Source organism: Hippopotamus amphibius, chromosome X (genome assembly GCF_030028045.1).
Source record: "Hippopotamus amphibius kiboko isolate mHipAmp2 chromosome X, mHipAmp2.hap2, whole genome shotgun sequence".
In the NCBI taxonomy this organism is placed as follows: domain Eukaryota; kingdom Metazoa; phylum Chordata; class Mammalia; order Artiodactyla; family Hippopotamidae; genus Hippopotamus; species Hippopotamus amphibius.
In genome coordinates this window covers 30,932,107-30,950,422 of record NC_080203.1, presented here as the reverse complement: position 1 = coordinate 30,950,422, position 18,316 = coordinate 30,932,107, and the positions used below count along the sequence as shown (strand labels likewise).

General features: G+C 42.2%; 1 protein-coding gene across 1 annotated transcript in view; it reads right to left on the bottom strand.

The window, feature by feature from the left end:
- Positions 1-10,295: 10,295 nt before the first annotated feature.
- LAMP2 (lysosomal associated membrane protein 2) overlaps positions 10,296-18,316 on the bottom strand; it is a 40,566-nt gene continuing 32,545 nt past the window's right edge. The window contains exon 9 of the mRNA XM_057717459.1: positions 10,296-17,236. Coding sequence (XP_057573442.1) covers positions 17,094-17,236 — 143 coding nt within the window. The 3' untranslated portion in view covers positions 10,296-17,093. The remainder of the gene's footprint in view (positions 17,237-18,316) is intronic.

Genomic DNA, 18,316 nt, shown 5'->3' with positions numbered 1-18,316 from the left:
ATTTTTCACAGAACTAGAACAAGACATTTTATGATTTGTATGGAAACGCAAAAGACCCCGAATAGCAAAAGCAATCTTGAGAAGGAAAGACGGAGTTGGTGGAATCAGGCTTCCTGAATTCAGGCTATACTACAAGGCTACAGTGATCAAGACAGTATGGTACTGGCACAAAACCAGAAATATAGCTCAATGGAGCAGGATAGAAAGCCCAGAGATAAACTGTGGTCAACTAATCTATGATAAAGGAGGCAAGGATATACAATGGAGAAAAGACAGCCTCTTCAATAAGTGGTGCTGGGAAAACTGGACAGCAACATGTAAAAGAATGAAATTAGAACACTTCCTAACACCATACACAAAAATAAACTCCAAATGGATTAAAGACCTACATGTAAGGCCAGACACTATAAAACTCCTAGAGGAAAACATAGGCAGAACACTCTATGACATCCATCAAAGCAAGATCCTTTTTGACCCACTTCCTCGAATAATGGAAATAAAATCAAGAATAAACAAATGGGACCTCATGAAACTTAAAAGCTTTTGCACAGCGAAAGAAACCATAAACAAGACTAAAAGGCAACCCTCAGAATGGGAAAAAATAGTTGCCTATGAAACAACGGACAAAGGATTAACCTCCAAAATATACAAGCAGCTCATGCAGCTTCATACCAAAAAAGCAAATAACCCAATCCACAAATGGGCAGAAGACCTAAATAGACATTTCTCCAAAGAAGACCTACATATGGCCAACAAACACATGAAAAGATGCTCAACATCACTAATCATCAGAGAAATGCAAGTCAAAGCCACAATGAGGTATAACCTCACACCGATCAGAATGGCCATCATCACAAAATCTGGAAACAACAAATGTTGGAGAGGGTGTGGAGAAAAGGGAACTCTCCTGCACTGTTGGTGGGAATGTAAGTTGGTACAGCCACTATGGAAAACATATGGAGGTTCCTTAAAAAACTACAAATAGAACTACCATATGATCCAGTCATCCCACTCCTGGGCATATACCCAAAGAAAACCGTAATCCCAAAAGAAACTTGCACCATAATCTTTATTGCAGCACTATTTACAATAGCCAGGACATGGAAGCAACCTAAATGCCCATCAACATATGAATGGATACAGAAGATGTGGCATATATATACAATGGAATATTACTCAGCTATAAAAAGGGATGAGATGGAGCTATATGTAATGAGGTGGATAGAACTACAGTCTGTCATACAGAGTGAAGTAAGTCAGAAAGAGAAAGACAAATATTGCATGCTAACTCACATATACGGAATCTAAAAATGGTACTGATGAACTCAGTGACAAGTACAAGGACGCAGATACAGAGAATGGACTGGAGAACTCGAGGTTTGGGAGGGGGCAGGGGGTGAAGGGGAAGCTGAGATGAAGCGAGAGAGTAGCACAGACATATATATACTACCAACTGTAAAATAGATAGTCAGTGGGAAGTTGTTGTATAACAAAGGGAGTCCAACTTGAGGATGGAAGATGCCTTAGAGGACTGGGGTGGGGAGGGTGGGGGGAGTCAAGGAAGGGAGGGAATACGGGGATATATGTATAAAAACAGATGATTGAACTTGGTGTACCCCCCAAAAAAATAATAAATAAATAAATTAAATTAAAAAAAATAAAAAAAAGAATGAAATTAGAACACTCCCTAACACCATACACAAAAATAAACTCAAAATGGATAAAAGACCTAAATGTAAGGCCAGACACTATAAAACTCCTAGAGGAAAACATAGGAAGAACACTCTTCAACGTAAATAACAGCAAGATCTTTTTTGATCCACCCCCTAGAATAATGGAAATAAAAACAAAAATAAATAAGTGGGACCTAATGAAACTTCAAAGCTTCTGCACAGCAAAGGAAACTATAAGCAAGACGAAAAGACAACCCTCGGAATGGGAGAAAATATTTGCAAACAAATCAACAGACAAAGGATCAATCTCCAAAATATATAAACAGTTCATCCAGCTCAATATCAAAAAAATAAGCAACCCAATCCAAAAATGGGCAGAAGACCTAAATAGGCATTTCTCCAAAGAAGACATATGGATGGCCAAGAGGCACATGAAAACCTGCTCAACATCACTAATTATTGGAGAAATGTAAATCAAAACTACAATGAGGTACCACCTCACACCGGTTAGAATGGGCATCATCAGAAAATCGACAAACAGTAAATGCTGGAGAGGGTGTGGAGAAAAAGGAACGCTCTTGCATTGCTGGAGGGAATGTAAATTGATACAGCCACTATGGAAAACAGTATGGAGGTTCCTTGCAAAACTAAAAATAGAACTACCATATGACCCAGCAATCCCACTACTGGGCATATACCCAGAGAACACCATCATTCAAAAAGACACATGCACTCCAGTGTTCACTGCAGCACTATTTACAATAGCCAGGACATGGAAGCAACCTAAATGTCCATCAACAGATGAATGGATAAAGAAGATGTGGTACATACATACAATGGAATATCACTCAGCTGTAAAAAGCAATGAAAGTGGGACATTTTTAGAGACATGGATGGACCTAGAGACTGTCATACAGAGTGAAGTGAGTCAGAAAGAGAAAAACAAATATTGTATATTAACACATATATGTGGACTATAGAAAAATGGTGCAAATCAACCGGTTTGCAAAGCAGAAATAGAGACACAGATGTAGAAAACAAACATATGGACACCAAGTGGGAAAAGCGGGGAAGGTTGGCTGGGGAACGAATTGGGAGACTGGGATACCAAATTGTACACTCTAAGTATATGCAGTTTATTGTAAAAAATAAAAAAATAAAAAGTTAAAAAAAAAAAAAGAAATTTGAAAGGAGCTTGGGTCAGACCTACCTGCTGATCTGGAGAATCTCCCAGAGAGGCAGGAAGCAACCACGGCTAACCCTGGGGACATAGAGACTGGTGGCAGCCATTTCTGAGAGCTCTTTCTACCATGTGGACACTGGTGCTGGTAAGCACCATTTTGGAATCCTCCCTCTAGCTTAATAGCCTCAGGACCCAGCCCTGCCCGTGCCCACAAGCCTGTAGGCACCAGTACTGGGACACCTCAAGCCAAGCAACTAACTGGGAGGGGGCATAGCCCTACCTGCTAGCAGACAGGTTGCCTTAAGACCCCTTAGACCCACAGCCACCCCTAGACAAGGCCCTGCCCACTAGAGGGCCCAGAAGCAGGCTTCACACATCAGTGTGCATGCAGGAGATCTGGGACCACCAGGTTCCTGTGGCCAGAGACCCTGGGACCCAGCTCCATACAACAGTGGGCAGACACCAGCCCCAGAATCCCAGGCCCTGCCCACCAGCAACACAACAGTGGGCAGACACCAGCCCCAGAATCCCAGGCCCTGCCCACCAGCAAGCCTGCTCTAGCCCAGGGAACAGCCTCACCCACCAGCAAAAAGACACCAGCCCCACTAAAACCACAGCCCTGCAACCTGTGAACCCAAGTCACTCACCAGCAGGCCAGCTCCAGCTCTAGTACTAGCTGGGCTCTGGCCCTGACCACCAGCAAACCTCCTCTAGCCTCAAAACAAACCTCACCCAACAGCAGGTGGACACCAGCCCCAGGAAAAGCACAGCCCTGCAGCCTACACACCCAGACCAACCACCAGCAGGACAACACCAGTCCTGTGTCTGGCTGGGCCCTGCCCCACCCACAAGCAGGTCAATACAAGCTTCAGGTCACTCTGGGCCCTGCTACCAGCTGTGTCAGGAACCAGTTTTGGGACCCCCAAAGCCCTGCAGCCAGATCCCAGGACCTGGCTTCACTCACCAGCAGGCTGTTACTAGCCCCAGGACCTCATTTCATGCACTGGTGGGCAGCCACCAGCCCCCAGGATCTCCTGGACCCCTACTCCACCCACCAGTGGCCAGCACTAGCCCCAGGGGTCCCTAGGGTTCTGCATAGATTACTATATTTAATCTTCACAACCCTATAAGGTAGGTCTTATCTTTATTCCTATTTTACAGTTGATGGAACTGAAGCCCAGAGAAAAAAATAAAAATAAAATAAAATTATAGGAGTGAATAAGCTCATCCAAGGAGAAAATATAAAATGAAAAGAGGAGGGGTCTGAAGATAAAACTGGGAAAATACTAACTTTGGAGCTATGGGCAGAAGAAGAACAAATAGTTTAAAGAAACAGAAAGATAAGCCAGAGGGATAGAATGAACATCAAAAGAATTTGATGTCACAGAAACCAAGATAGAATGGAGTGTCAGGTGGGAATGATCAAGAGAATCAAACCCTACTGAAAAATCATGTGAAAACTAACTTTCAAAGTATCCACTCGCTTTTGTACTGAAGTAGATACTGCTGGGGACCTTATCAGAGAATTTTCACTAAAGTTCTGGGGGGTGAAAACCAAAGTGCAGCAGGTTGAAGGGTGAAGAGAGCACAATGAAATGGACATAGTGTAGACTATTCTCTAATGAGAAGAGAGAAAGGCCAGGACATGGGTTAGAGGGAGGAAAATATTCCAAGCACAGAGGGAACTTGAACAGGTTTACTGTCAGGAAGAAAAATATCCAGTAGCATGGGGTGGGGGATGGGGGGTGGCAGAGATGCAGGAAATACAGGGGGAATAAGATGTAGTGAGGTCCCTGAGGAAATGGAATAGGAGGGACTGGGATCTAGAGCATGAAGGTAGGGTTTAGCAAAGAAACCTGAGGGGCTTCATGGCTCAATCACTTGATCTTCTTGAAAGGTACTCCAAGGTTGTCTCCTTTAGGATGAGGGAAGAGTGCAGACAGCTTGAGACCGTATAGAAAGTCTGAGATAGCAGCTGACAGTTAAGCGAGAGGGAGCTGAACCAAAAGACACCCCCCCCACGCCCACTCACCTGACTCCCGGGTTCTAAATTTTTGCACGTATCCAGGTGCTGTCCTTCAGAAGCTCTTGGAAACGAGAATCACTGTGGGGGCACACTGCTGTCCCTGGGAGCACAGTCACCAGCGGGCCTGCCCTGTAGGAGGCATTGTGCCAAGGAAGGTGCTTCCCAGGTGCACCCGGGAGCAGTCGCCCAACTTGCCTGACAAACAGGGGGCGCTCGCCTGAGGACGGTGGCTCCCAACATGCCTTGCGGTGTGACTTGAAGCCCACATCGCTGACGCGCTAGCTCGTCTCCCTGAAGGGAGTCGGTGTGGTGAGTATGTGTGGCTTCACTGTCTGTTAGGAGTACGCGTGGGGGAGAGGGGAAGGAGGCCAAAGAGGAGGCCAGGACTGAGCTAGGGCTGAAGAAGGACTGAGTGAGGAGTGGAGAGGCAGATCCGTTGGCAGCCACCGTTCACCTCAGAGGTAGGGCTCTGCTGACTAGGCCGTGGCGGCCATGGCCGTAGGCTTCAGAGATCCCAAAAGCGGTTTCCACCACAACGAGGTAGTTATGTTCATCAAGGAAGAGGTGCTCAGTAACGGCGGCGGCCCAGACTTCTACTTGACCTTGTGCTCACGGCCCTGGAACGAGATCGAGGACGAGCTGCAGTCCATCGTGGCCGACCGGCAGGTGCCGCGCGCCGTTAAGAGGGCCTGAGTCTGGAGCGCGCTGGCCTTGAGCGTGCGTGTGGCGACGAGGCAGCGGGAGCAGCAGGCGCGCCGGGTCCAGCGACTGCAGGAGCAGGTGGGTGAGCGGGAGACGACCTCCTGGGCTCTGGCCTCGCAGCTGCAGCGCCTGAGCGAGGAGCACGAGGAGATGGTCAAGCAGTTGCGTTGCACCTGCCATGACCTGCAGCAGGCGCTGAGCGAGCACGAGGCCCTGCACGGGCAGCTGCGCCAGGCCAAGAGGCAGTCCCAGGAGTTCATGGCCCAGTCCCTAGCCCAGCAGCTCGGGGCTGACGCGTGGCCCCTGACCGCAGGGGAGCGAAACAGGTTGCTGGTCGCGACGTCGCAGCATAGGCAGATGGAGGAGGCCCAGAGGGAGGAGGCCCAGAATGCCTCGGCTGGCGGTGTGCTTTACGTGCCGGGACCCCCGAGTTCCTGGCCTCAGGTTGTTCAACCCCCTCCTCCTCCCATGCCATTCCCCATGCCATCCCTCCACCAGTCCCCATGCCATTCCCTTGCCCATCCCCTCCCCCACCTAGGGTAATCTCAGAAGCAGCAGCAGCAGGAGCATTCCCACCCCAGATGCCTGCTGGGGGAATCTACCCACCTGGCATGTGGCCTACAGTTGTGTCCTAGGAGGAGGTAGCCATGCAGTGGGACCGGAGGATCCAAGGCCAAGTGGAAGGTCCTGTGAGATCCCACTTCATAAACCCCTCGGGGTACAGCTGGAGCCAAGAAGACCCAACGAATCAGCAACCTCAGGAACAGATGCCCAGGCCACCAGAAGGTAAGAAAGCCTTTAAACCCCAGCAAGAGGAGAAACCTGCACCAGACCTCAGGAGGAAGGATTAAAACTACCTAAGGTATAAAGTGTGATTAATTTTTCCTGACACTTGGCTTGTGATAAATGCAAGAAAATCTAGATACTAAGTGAGGTAGGAAGTCTTGCCCCAAACAAGCTCCTCACTGAATTCAGGGATGTAGAAAAATAATGGAGACATATTCTAAAGAGAAATGAATTTCTGGAGGCCCCTTTCTGATCAAAAACTCTTTTATTTACCTCATAAAAAATTTGAAAATCCATCAAACAAAAATTTTCATTATCCTACCATCAAGCAATAACTATTTTTAACACAATAATATATCTGTTTCTACATATGGATCTCTTCCCCCACTTTCATGTTATACACATATATGTGTGTATATAATGTGTATTGTTTTAAAGAAAGAAGAGATTCTATTGAATAAGTTAATCTTTTAAAGGAAAATTTCTCTAACTGCATTTAAGTCCACAGGTGATGGACTCTGGATGGCTGTTACCAATTTGTTGACAACCTCGCTAGGCGGATGTGATTAAACATTCTCTTTTTCTCCTTTCTGTATTCTTCTAACCCCCTCTTTCGCATAATACCAGGTCTTTGGCTGAGAATAAAGACCTGGTATTATGTTTTTAGAATATAAGATACATTTTATTCTAGAAACACTTCTTTTCCTTGAGAATGCTATTTTTATGCTGTATACTGCAGCAATGTTCATGTTTGTTTCTTTTTTAAAATTTATTTATTGGCTGCATTGGGTCTTCGTTGCTGCACACAGGCTTCCTCTAGTTGCTGCGAGCGGGGGCTACTCTTCATTGCGCTGTGCAGGCTCCTCATTGTAGTGTCTTCTCTTGTTGTGGAGCCTGGGCTCTAGCCGCATGGGCTTCAATAGTTGCAGCACACGAGCTCAATAGTTGTGGCTCACGGGCTTAGTTGCTCCGTGGCATGTGGAATCTTCCCAGAGCAGGGCTCGGACCCATGTCCCCTGCATTGGCAGGTGGATTCTTAACCACTGTGTCAACTAGGAAGCCCCATATTTGTTTCTTGATTTGTTTTTATAACATTCATTGGTTTCGCCTTGTTCTTTGTTTCTCTAAGCTCCACCCTAACTCTTGACAATGCCCCTGGGCCCTTCTCTTCCACTTGGTGTGTTCTCTGCAGGCTCTCTGCTCCCCTGAGACAGCTGCTGCAAACCAAGGGGAGCCAGGGTTGAGCCCAGGGTGTGGGAAGTTAGATCAGCCTCCAGTCTGAACAAAAGGTGTCCTCGAGTTCCCCCAGGTGATCCCCGTTCACTGAGCTCAACCTTTGTCAGAGTTTTTTGATTCTAACTAATAATAAAGTGTGCACTTACCTGCTGTGTCTTCTGTGTACTGTGTACCTTGGGGCAGGTTTGCTCAGAAGTGGCAGTTTAAATCTGCATTTTCCCTCCATCCCACTGAAGTGACAGAAAATTCAATCTCATTCACTATTGAAGGGCCCCTCCTCTTCCTGTGAGTTTCTCAGGAATGGGAGGGGGAGGGTATTCTACAGGGTCTTCAATCCATTGTGATTGTCCCCCCTCCCCTCACTGTCCAAGTCCACAGGGTTCCTTGAAGGTGGGCATCTCTGCTACTCCTGGGCCCATAGAGCATGAGAGGTGAGGTGAGGAGGGGGCTTCTGCCTAGGCTGGGAGCCCTAATGCCTGGTGTCCAGCCTCCCTACATGCACTAAGAAGCCATTTCCCTGAGGCCCTATCTCCCAGGGGTCCCTTGAGCAGAAATTTCCTTCCTGCACTTCTGCCCTGCAAGGCACTGCCCCCTCCCTCCTATTCATAATCCCATCAAGGTGCTCAGGATTCTGGAGAACAGCCAGGCTTAGACAGTCAGCTAACAAGACAAATGTTCCCTGAGGCAAAGTGGGGTAGCGTCTGGCTATCTGCTTGGTGTAGAGACAGGGATGGGGCAGAGAACAGGCGTGAACCTGCCCCACCAGCGTTCTCTCTTCTCTCACAGTCCTGATTACCAGGAGGCCTTGGTAACTCGGGAGGGTGCTGGGGATGAAGGGAACCATCAGAGACATCAACCCAAAGCTAGGTTTCCTGGGTTGGAGGTTGGCTTTGTGATAACACTTGAGTATGCTGATAGCTCCCTGAGATTCTGGGAGGCTGGGACACATATGAGACTTGGGAATATTATAGTACATTTTAATCTGGCAGCTCCCAATGAATGGTTTCTGAACCAGCAGCATCAATATCGCCTGGGAACTTACTACAAATGCAAATTCTCAAGCTCCATCTCAGACCTCCTGACTCTGGAGGTTTTGGGGTGGGGCCTAACAGGTGTTTCTGATGCTTACTAAAGTTTGAGAAACTTTGTCTGTAACCCATAGTGTAATGTGAACAAATTGCCCTGGATCTCGTTATGGTTGGTTCATTTAGGGCTTCACAACACACTCTGATGGCCACTGGAGTGTCTGTAGATCTGTATGAAAGCAGAGTCTCAGGCACAACTCTTCCATGGCTCAATGTGATCACCTAATACTTCACAGCTGACTTTTTTCATAGCAACTTGCATGAATCTTTGGCCAGAATCATTGAGGTTGGCTGTCAATTGCCCCTTTGTTCTAGGCTGGGCACATGCGGGTAAAGGCAGTAAGTTGTTTAAGAGCCTGGGCTTTGGAGCCAGAGAAACTGGGTTCATACACCTGCTCTACCACTCACTAGCTGTGTGACCTAAAACAAGCTACTGAACTTCTCTGATCCCCAAAAAGTATTGGCTCCCTTCCCCCACTGTTAGGGTTCTTCTCTGTGATGATGGGTAATGGGTATAAAGGATACCATATATTGTGTGCCTTCTCATACCACTGAGTGCCTACTATGTGACACTGTATGGCCATTATTCCATTGGTGACCATCACAGCTCTGTAAAGTATAGGTATAATAGACACCTCTATTAATAGTTCTTCAAGGAGGATATTTTACTCCCATTTTTACAAATGTGGCAACTCAATAAGTCACCCAAAGTCATTCAGTTGGGAGTCAGTGAAGCCTGGATTCTAACCCCAGTCTGCCTAGCACCAAACTCCATGCCCTTTCTACTATATCACAGAGCCTCAACTTTGTACCCTTACCAATTAATAGCAGTTAACAGGGTCTGTCAATACCTTGATGGATATAATTGACTATAATGGAAGGACTCTGAATCACAGCGGCGGTCTGGTGGAAAAGGAAGTGAGTGGAGATGGTGAGTCAGGCTTGGTCCCCATGGAGTGTTGGTGCTAGAAAAGAAGGTCCTAGAAGGAATGTGGACATGGCTCCTAGGGGTGTCAGCCTGGTGAAAGCTGCAGAGACAGAGATGCAGAAGGTGCTGCAGTGTGCGGTGGCTGCCAGGTTCCCTGCCCCACCTCCAAGGAGCCCCTTGCCATCAACACTTCCGCTCCCATTCGGCTCACTCAGCTGCAGAAGTAGTGGCTCCAAGCCTTCCTGCAGGGGTCTCTGCAGGCAGTAAGTGGAAAGTGTAGGGATGGGGAGAAGCACCTCTCTGGTGTCATGGGAGGCAACAAAAGAGCAATCGATGATAGGTGTGCCTCTGCATCCCTCTGCGGGTGAGAGCTGTGCCTCATGCGTGGCAAAGGCCAGCTCACCAGATTAATGAGCAATGTCAAATAAAGTTTTCTTTGATAAAAAGTTTCAAATGAGGGCAGAGCCCTGATATCTGATAGGAGTGGAGGCTCTGTCTTCTCACAGAGCCAACTCTTATTTATGAGCAGGATGCAAGAGAGAACCAAGGAGAGCCGAAACGCACTCTCCTGGGAAATCATTTTCCTGAGGCCCTTTCTGACTATCAAAGTAAACTGGATTCACCAAAACAGAAGTAAGAAAAGCAATTAAAACCACGCACAATCCCCAAACCTGGAGGTGACTGCTGTTTATATTTTAATGTATTTACTTTATACATACACACATATGCATATTTATATCCACATACATATATACGAAGACACAACATGGTACATACTTTTCCATAGCTTCCTCAGCTGTGAAAGTAGTGGCTCAAATCTGGATCCTTTCTGTGGTGGGCTCTGCACTCCGCATGGGGGAAGGTATAGGGATTGGGAGAAGCATTTCTTGGATGGCAGAGGAGCAGTTATATAGATACATAGATTTACCTACCAAAAAAATAAAAATGATACGTATTTCTTTCCTACATTTGTTTTTCACTTAACAGTAAAACACGAACATTGTCTCATATTTGAATTGTTTGAGAATCTGACTTTAAATGGCCATGTAACATGCTGTCATGTCAGTGTTTCAATTTACTTAAGCAGTTCTACCTCATTGGGAATTTAGATTTTCCAAATTTTCATTTCACTCTCAACACTGTGTTAGTGTGCAGAGTTTTCTGTACTGTGCCCAAGAGTAAATATAATCATTAAAAATATCTTAACCAGTTTGAAAGATATCTTGTTTTGATTTATATTTCTTTGCTTATTAGAAAGATGGATTTTTTTTTCAAACTGCTTATCCATTTGTATTTCTTCTGTCATGACTTAGCTATTCAGGTCCTTATTCAAGTGTACTCATGCAATATTTATCATTTTGTATTTATTCAATAGTAAGGATATTAAACTAACCCTTTGTCATACTTAAGATGCAAGTATTTTTCCTTGTTTGTAGTTTATCTTTATATTCGTGTGTGATGGCATTTTGATAGTCAGAAGTATTAAATTTTTATATACTGAAATCCTTTCCACTGTCACTTCTTTTTCTTTTATGCTTAGGAAGGCCTTTCTTTTGAGATAAGATACAACCATCTATATTTGATTCTGTATCTTTTACAGTTTTAAAAAATTTAACTCAATCATCCTTGGAATTTATTTTGGTACTTATGAGGTAGGTCTCAAAGTATTTTCCCCCAAATAACCAACTTAGTATCTCAGCATCATTCTTCAATGTTCCATTCTTTCCCCATTGATCTGAAAAGAACATCTTTATCAAATACCAAATACACTGTGTGTGTGTTGTCCATTAAATTGTTGGTCTATTATTATATCCACCTAACATTTCACCCTAGCTTTATAACACACCTTAATAAATGCAGTGCAAGTTATCACATTTATTTTTTTCTAAACTTTCTTAGTAGTTATCACCTGTTTATTCTTAGTTGAAGCTTTGTAATTTAACTCTACTCCTTTGAGTCCCAGATGTACTTCCTTCAATTGGATTCTGAGAGACTTATCCAATCACTTCATAATTCACTCCTCTTTTTTTTTTAACCTAGTTTGAGTGGATTTCTGTTCCTTAAAGCTTTAATCTCAGCCCTACTCTCTCTCTTCACTTCCTCTTTCCATGATCTTGTCTAAACATTTGACATCTACCATCTTTAGGAAGATTCCAATCTGTATCATAAAAAAAGCTCACTTTTATTGCTTACTATGTATATTTGGTGGCATTTAAAACCCTACAAGATATGTAGTAGTACCACCTCCATCTTACAGATGGAGAAACCTAGGTTTAGAGAGGTTCAGTACCGTGTCTAAATTACTTTACTGCACCGCTGTGCATTAAGAGCTAGGATTCAAATTCTTTTCTGATATACCTGCCATCCTATGCTATGTAGCATTTAAAAGGAAACATGAATATTAAATATTCTGCTTTAAAATTGAAAATCATAGCCACCACAGACAGACTTCTATTTTTGGAATTGAAAATGACACAAGAAGCAGTATGTCATCCTAAAGGGAGGTTGTAATGGTAGAGTGCTTAAAGGCATTGGCTCTGACCACTTGGGTCTGAATCCCAAATGCATTCAATGGATTAATAGTGTTATAATCCACATAGAGCACTCTCCACAGTGCGTGGTGCATATCAACTCTAAGATGTACATTTTGGGGAGTTCCCTGGTGGCCCAGCGGTTAGGATTGCAGGCTTTCACTGCCGTGGCCCGAGTTCAGTTCCTTGTTGGGGAACTGAAATGCTGTGCCACACGGCCAAAAAAGAAGAAAAACAGTAAGATGTACATTTTTTCCCACATTTTTGAAACCAGTAGGCCTCTCACAGTTTAATTGGCAGTATTTATCTTACAACTGATGGCATCTTAGATTTGATGAAAGAAGGTAGTAGGTGCTTGATAAGTGTTTAGCTATTACACAAGACGACCACTCATCCATCAGCAAATATTTATTCAGTGTGAACTATGTGCCAGGCACTCTTCTGGGAACTGAGACGGACTAGTAAACACAGCAGATTCTTGCTCTCTCGAAGTTTACCTTCTAGTGGGAGACATACATGAAATACAGATTAACAGGTCAAATACATAGTATGTCAGATGGTAACAGGTGACAAGTAATAGAAGTGAAAGAGTACAGAGGATGGGAAGTGGTGGGTGACAAGTGCTGTATTAGATAAGAGTGCTCAGAGAATGCTTCCCTGACTAGGTGAATGGGACTAGAGGGTGAGCCATGAGCATAGCTGGGGAATATTTTTCCAGGTAGAATGCAGAGCAAGCAAAGAGCCTTGAAGTGAGGGCACCCTTAGGGTCTTTGAGGATTAGCAAGGAGGCCAGTATGGCTGGAGTGGAGCGAGTACAAGAGAGTAAATGAGGTGGGACAGGAAGTGTTGCAGATTATGGCTGGAAACTTTATGTACATAAGGATTTCTTGAAATCCTCTCAAAAAGGCTCTAGATCGAAGAGTAAGAACTGCGTATTAAGGCTCAGAACCACCTAGCAACAACTGCTGAGGGTCATGGCTATACTGCACTTAAAGCTGGGGGATGGCTGGGGGGTAGGGATAGCATTAATTTAGGTAAAGTGAGGAGAGAGACAGTTCCATTTAGTCTCTTAAACACACTAATGCACAGTCAAAATGATTTCATGGTGCAGAACAGTTTGAGGGCAGAATGATAATGATACATGATCAGAATAACTAGATGATACAACTCTGAAAAAAAAGTGACATTCAAGGCTTAACATTACTAATGAGGTAAAGCACAAACTGGCCTTGGTTTGATCTTTCAAAGGCATGCTGCCACATCTGTCCTCACTTCAAGTGGGCTCGACAAAACTCAAGTTATTTTAAGAATACTGAAGAACATTTACAGGGTGACCACATGCAGGACAGGAGAGTACAGAAGTCAGATTTCTGTAACCATTTAATATAAGGTATATGGCTTTTTAAAAATCTACTGCTTCTTAGCAGCCAGGATGCATAGTGGTTAAGAGCACAGTCTTTGAAGGCAGACAGAGCTGGGCTCAAATGTCAGTTTTGTCACTTACTCTTTGTGGGACTTATTGTTAAGTAACCAACTCAAGCCTCAGTTACCTCCTGTAAACTGGGAATGATATTGCCCAACCTCAGAGAGTTGCTGTGAGAATTAAATGAAATGCATGTCAAGTGCACAGCACTGTAACTGCTCAATAAACTATAGCTGCATTTTCCTACTAAAAATGTATTGCATACCAAGATTTCTCCTGTTCATTATCTCCTGAAACAGAGGGACTCAAATTTACAACTGCCATCAAAATACATACAGACAATGAAAGCAAAGAGAAAGCAAAATGTTTCCTTAGAAATAGGCAGTTCTAGTATACACAATGAATTTAAAAAGATGGACCTCCAAGTTGACTTTTTTAGATACATGGCAACATATATAGAACCACTCTACTTGTTATCAGTAATCTTAAAGTGCTTCTTTCAGAGGCTCTGTGAGGTGTAGTTTTGAAATATATTCGGCGAAGCTGAGACCAGACAGGTTCTATAGAGAACCCCCTCCCCAGTCCCACAAATGCAAGGTAAGGCCATTTTTTGACTGAATTAAAAGCCATCAAACACTTATGAGAAAACGAAACCCTGTTACTTAGGAACTATGGAGAGATCCAAAGTTCAATTCCTTCTCCCACCAAAAATGTCTCTTATGTAAAAAGGAATGTATGTCATTTAATCCAATCATATAACACCTGAGCATTATGCTGGGTTATAAGCAATTTAAAGGAATTTTCAGAAAATGGATAGCTCCTTCTCTGCCCATCATATCCCTGATGTGTATCTTGCTCAGAATGGAAAGAACTTCAACAGTGAGTACAGTTTATCAACGCAGACATACATGTGCTAAAAATACATTTAATTATGAAGCTCTTAAATTTGATTTCCATACTATATTTTCAATACTTTCTTGGAATTTTCATGACCACATAGGCCCCCATATTTGAAATGTCTGCATTAAAGTTTCTAATGCCTTCTTAATGAAGGCACTTGGTTAATTTGCAGACCTATGAGATCATATGAGTCCTACTGACAATTCAAGAGACAAGAATTTGAGGAACTCAAATTTTACAAATCAATCCAAGCTCTTAAGACTGAGAACATGGAATAAAAATGAAGTTATCCATAGTGATACAGATTGTATGATCTTTATTATATTTTAATCCATCAGTCTAAAATTCACACATATCAGATCAAACAGGAGTATCACAGTATGCTTTATTTTGTAGGTATTATTAGTTCACTATATTGATATATCCAAAACTTTAGGTAGCAGCAAGCATCAGTTCTTCCAAAGAAGCTTAGGTAAAAACAATTCTTTATATTCATGAATTCAAAGTCCTACTATCTGATCCATTATTATACTGACATAAAAATGAACTCAGTGAGCAAAGCTTATCGAACACTGCGTTCATATATTTTGGGCTTCCTGCATTTTACTGGAGTTGAAGCAGTTTTTGTTTTAACTCTGTTAATATTTTATATTTTAATTAATCTTAATTCTCAAGGAAGAATTAAACGTTTGCTAATTAACTAAGATAAAACCATGATACCCAATGAAGAATTAGTGATGTTAGTCTTCTACCCAAAAGGTAGAAAACTTTTAAATGTATCTGAATTTTCCAACCCATATACCTAGCAAGGTCACAAGCTGATTTAAATAACCTGGCTTTTAGACAATCATCTCAAAAATATTTATTGAAATGAAGCCACTGTTCTTTATGGTGCCATCATTTTGACCACATAACAAATAAGCAATTGTTTTCAAAGGAGAACATTTTAAAAGACATTCTTTATATACCTAGCAAAGGGAGGAGAGCTTGAGTCTGCAAGTCAGAACCAGAGAGTTCTAAGAGAAATGTAGTTAAGCGATCTATTTCTACTCCAGTTTGGAATATATGCTTTTGAGATGCACATATAAAGATAGTAAAGAAAGATGATGATGAATTCTTTTTTAAACAAAATTTTCCAATTTCAACTACTGGCAAAGAGCTCTAGCATCAGTTAATGGCAGCAATACAGTGCTGAGCATCTGCACTGTGCTGAGAGGTAGATGGGGACCTAATCCTTGGATTTAATAACTAACTTTATTTAAGGTTTAAGCTTAAATTTTTTAATCCAAGGAACATATTTAAAATGAAGGCAGATCTTTGGAAAACTTTTGTTTTTGAGTTATATAGAGATAAAATAGCCTGATAAAATAAACATCTGCCTTATGCTAATAACAGGCATGCAAAGCAGCCATTTGGACACTAGAGAAATACAACACTGTGCTTCCAAATCAAAGGACAATTCAATAGCCTAGCCAATCAAGCAGACACTGGGAGTGGCCTCTAGTACCTTACTCCAGCAGCCAGAGCCATTAGAGGTCCCTACAGGGATATAAGTCTGTATCAAGATGAACAAATTTACAGAATCATCCTGGTCCAGCTCTGGCCAGACAGCCATCTGACTGATGATACTTCAGGGCACACTAGCCTCTAGAGTTAGTGCTTGCTGCTGTGAGAAAAAAGAAACCAATACGTTAAAAATACCAATTAGAACTTATTCATACAGGGGTTTAGAGAGTGCAGGAGGCACACAAAACAGAGAAGCTTTGTTTTGTTTTTTTAGCAGAGGATGAATTAACTTTCTGAACAAGTTAAGGCTCTAAAGGAAAAAGAATTCTAAATCATAACTCAAAAAAAAAATAACCCGTTCTATATCAACACCTCAAATAACAAACAAAACAAACAAAAAAACACATCGTAGATCTTACTTCATCCTTCAGCATAAATGGCAAATCTGAGATAATCAATATATTCCAAACTCCAGTAGGGAAAAAAAAAAAAGACATCCTTGTTAAAATATAGTAGCCACTAACAGTAATAAACAGCCAGACTTTTGCTATTAAATACATTATGAAGACATTCCTTTCTTTTCCTTTTTTTTTTAACTAGCAGGAAAATTAAATCAAAATTTAAATAATCTTGTTTAGGCAGTGGGGAAACTAAGTCTTATTACAAACCAAATTTTATGTTTGCCACCAATGAAGATGAATTCATTATGTTCTTGAATTTATTTCCTGAAGCAAGTTAAATTCTCTAACAGCGTTGACTTTGCAAATAATGTCAAAAAGGCAAAAATACAAGTAAGTGCAACATACAAAATTATACTTCAGTAGAAATGCTTTCATAACTGGATTCAGAGGCTTAAAAATCATTATTTACTAAAAAAAAACATTCTAAGCCACAATTTTTCTTTCAATTACACTTTTACAAAGGAAGAAAAAAATAGAAAAAAAAAGAAATTGGTCCTAATGGTGCTACTCATGCCCAAGTTAGCTAGCAACTCACTGAGGTTAATCTGCATATCTTAATCAATTGCACAGCATTTCCTGGCTTTTAGCCAATGGAAAACACAACCTCTGATGGCAAAAAAACAAAACAAAAAAACTCCACTAGATTTAATTGATTACACAGACTGATAACCAGTACGACTTTTCCTTCTTCCAATCATATAAGAGATAAAGACAACAATTATAAGGAAGCCCAAGGCCACACCCACTGCAACAGGAATAAGAAAGTTGAGGTCAGAGTCAGCAGAACATTCTTCAGCTGTTAGAAAAGAACAGACAGAAAGCAAGGAAAGGAAGTTAGTAAGGAATACAATTAAGCAGAAACAAGTAAACAAGAAAAAACATTTTGAAAATATACATAGGTTAGTCTTTTAAAGCATGACACCGCTATTTTCTTATTTTCACTATATTCACCCAAATATTTCCAAGCAACTGATCCTCCTGTATCTCTCACTGTCACTTCATCTCAAACCACACCTAATTCCTCAGTACAAAAAGCAGAAGTTAAGGGAAGAACGGGAAAGGGTCCAAAACAAAGAATTGTGCTTGCCTAATATGGGAAGATCTTATGTTGAATTGTCCATCATCTTCATTTAATACCACTGCCTGTGTATTTCCCCACTCCCTTTCTCCCTTGCCACAACTATCGTGAAAATATAAGAATTCTGTTATGAGTAATAAAATGTAAGTTAAAAAGGGCTTATGATCAAGAAAATGCAGCATATTTTCATACAAGCATTAGGTGGCTATCAGGTTATATACAATTATTTTTAGCTGAGCATTGGCCTAGAAGAATAGTAGAATCCAATGGACATTGCAGTCCACTCCACTGGACCACCAGAAAGGCGGTGTGCACATGCCATGTAGAATATGAGCTCTGGATTGAGACAGAACTGAGTTTGAATCTTGACTCCTTTAATTATTAGCTAAGGCTGTTGGTCAAGTAATTTAAACTGGGCCTCACTTTCCTCATCTGTAAAAGGGGTTAAGAATACCTATATTATGAAGTATCTGAGGATTAAAAACAATTATATTTCTAAAGTATCTGATACATATCAGAAGGCCAACAAGTGTTCATTCCCTTCTCTTTTCCTCCCATGTTTGTGATCCTATCCAACGAGGTTAAGGCTTTGAAATAGCAAACAGAGATCAAAATAGGAGCCACTGAAAAAGCCAATATTCAATACTTTTAAAAATACTTAAGCAAAGTTGGTATCATGTGTCATTTATTGAAAGTAGTTAGCACAGAAACTCAAAGGGCCCAATTCTGATCTCATAGTTTGAAGTTTAAACTAGTTTTACTATTGAGTGACTAGATTTCATTGGGACATTTTTTAAT